The 2,192-nt window shown below is 51.2% G+C and overlaps 1 protein-coding gene across 1 annotated transcript in view; it reads right to left on the bottom strand.

The window, feature by feature from the left end:
• Positions 1-215: 215 nt before the first annotated feature.
• LOC146420412 (ATP-dependent DNA helicase Q4-like) overlaps positions 216-2,192 on the bottom strand; it is a 2,020-nt gene continuing 43 nt past the window's right edge. The window contains exons 1-5 of the mRNA XM_085048293.1: positions 2,070-2,192; positions 1,472-1,646; positions 785-947; positions 602-710; positions 216-387 (exon numbers count right to left, since the gene is read on the bottom strand). The exon at positions 2,070-2,192 is cut by the window's right edge and continues 43 nt beyond it. Of these exons, the coding sequence (XP_084904419.1) occupies positions 266-387; positions 602-710; positions 785-947; positions 1,472-1,646; positions 2,070-2,133 (633 nt within the window). The 5' untranslated portion in view covers positions 2,134-2,192 and the 3' untranslated portion in view covers positions 216-265. The remainder of the gene's footprint in view (positions 388-601; positions 711-784; positions 948-1,471; positions 1,647-2,069) is intronic.

Genomic DNA, 2,192 nt, shown 5'->3' with positions numbered 1-2,192 from the left:
AGAAGAAGAAGAAGAAGAAGAAGAAGAAGAAGAAGAAGAAGAAGAAGAAGAAGAAGAAGAAGAAGAAGAAGAAGAAGAAGAAGAAGAAGAAGAAGAAGAAGAAGAAGAAGAAGAAGAAGAAGAAGAAGAAGAAGAAGAAGAAGAAGAAGAAGAAGAAGAAGAAGAAGAAGAAGAAGAATAAAATCCCAAGAAAAATCCCCAAAATTCCCGCGAGGAAGTACCGGTGACGCTCCTGGAATATTCCAAGGAATATTCCGGAAGTTTGTCACCTCCAGGCCAGGATCTCCTCGGTGGCCAGGCGGGACAGGGAGTGGAAATCCAGGGCGAGGTGTCGCCTCCAGAAGCGCCGATCGCGGCCGTAGATCTGCGCCGGGAAACGGGGGCTGCCTGCGGGAAAAAACCGGGAATGAATTGGGAATTTTGGGGGGAAAATCTGCAATTTAGGAGAAAAAATCCCAAATTTAGGGGAGAGATCCCAATTTTTAGGGGAGAAATCTGGAATTTAGGGGGAAAATACGAAATTTAAGGATGGAAATCTCAATTAATCTCAATCCCAATCCCAATCCAACCCCAACCCCAACCCCAACCCCAAACCCCTCACCGATCCCATGGAACACCCTGGCGATGGCTCTGCCGGTGAAATCCTCATCCGGATGCGCGGCGAGGAACTTCCGGACGTCGGCGCGGATTTGCTCTTCCCAATCCTTCACCTGCCGACGGGAAAATTTGGGAATTCTCATCCCTTCGCTCTCCCTCATCCCAAAAAAATCCGGGATTCGCTCACTTTCGCCATTTCCCGTTGTTTCTCCTCCTCCTCTTCCTCGTCGTCTCCCTCGGATCCGATCCGGTCCCGCCGGAAATATTCCTGGAGAATCTCCTTGAGCTGAGAGCTTCTCCTCTCCTGCTCCTCTTCCGGAGGCTCCGGATGGAAACTTGGGAACGCCACGCTGTGCCCGGGAAATCCGCCAATCAGATGCTGGCATCCCAATCCCGATCCCCATCCCCATCCCCATCCCAATCCAATCGCAATTCCAAATCCCAATCCCAACCCCAATCCCGATCCCAATTCCAAATTCCAATTCCAATTCCGATCTCGATCCCAATCCCGATCCCAACCCCAAATCCCAATCCCAACCCCAAATCCCAATCCCAATCCAATCCCAGTGCCAACCCCAATCCCAATCCTGATCCCGATCCCAATCCAATACCAATCCAACCCCAACCTCAATCCCACCCCAGCCCCAAATCCCAATCCCCATCCCGTTCCCCACTCTAACCCCAATTCCAATCCCAATCTCCAAATCAATATCAATCCCAATCCAATCCAATCCAATCCAATCTCAATCCCAATCCCAATCCAAATCCTATCCAATCTAATCCCAATCCCAATCCCAATGCAAATCCCAATCCCAATCCAATCCCAAATCCCAATCCCAATCCCAATCCCACGGAAAATTCCCATTTCCCTCACCTCTGGAAAGCCCGGAAGCACTGCCGGAGCTGCCGGAGCGCGGCCTTTTCCCGGGAAATCGCTCGGCCGTGCAGGAACTCGCAAATGGAATCCAATTCCGGCGGCTCGAGATCTCCGACGGCGCGGAAGTGGAAGGAGAGTTCATGGAATTCCACCAGGATCCCGCTTTTCCTGCCTGCCGGAGAGCCGGGTGGGATTTTCCGTGAAATTCCTGTGGAATTCCCGCTGGATTCCCGTGGAATTCCCGCGAAATTCTTGTGAAACTCCCACAGAATTCTCGCCGGATTCTCTGCCCATGGAATTACCGTTGAATTCCCATGAAATTCCCATGGAATTCTCACGGAATTCCCACTGGATTCCCACAAAATTCCCATGGAATTCCTGCTGGATTCCCGTGGAATTACTGTGGAATTCCCGCAAAATTCCCGCTGGATTCCCGTGAAATTCCCATGAAATTCCCGCTGGATTCCCTGCTGGATTCCCATGGAATTCCCGCCGGATTCCCACAAAATTCCCACACCGGATTCTCCACGAAATTCCCACGAAATTCTCACAAAATTCCCAAAAAATTCCCCAAAAAATCTTCCCGGGAAATCACCTTTCCGGGGATCCCACTGGAGTCGGCTCAGCTCTCGTTTCACCAGCCGAGATTCCCAACCCATGGAGTCGCTCAGGGCGACGACGTCGAATTCCACGGATCCCGGAATTCCCGAAATTCCCG

The sequence above is a fragment of the Lichenostomus cassidix genome, unplaced genomic scaffold, assembly GCF_008360975.1.
Source record: "Lichenostomus cassidix isolate B80296 unplaced genomic scaffold, HeHo_3.0 HiC_scaffold_531, whole genome shotgun sequence".
Lineage (NCBI taxonomy): Eukaryota > Metazoa > Chordata > Aves > Passeriformes > Meliphagidae > Lichenostomus > Lichenostomus cassidix.
The sequence above is the reverse complement of the archived record's forward strand: the minus strand, read 5'-3'. Positions and strand labels throughout refer to the sequence as shown.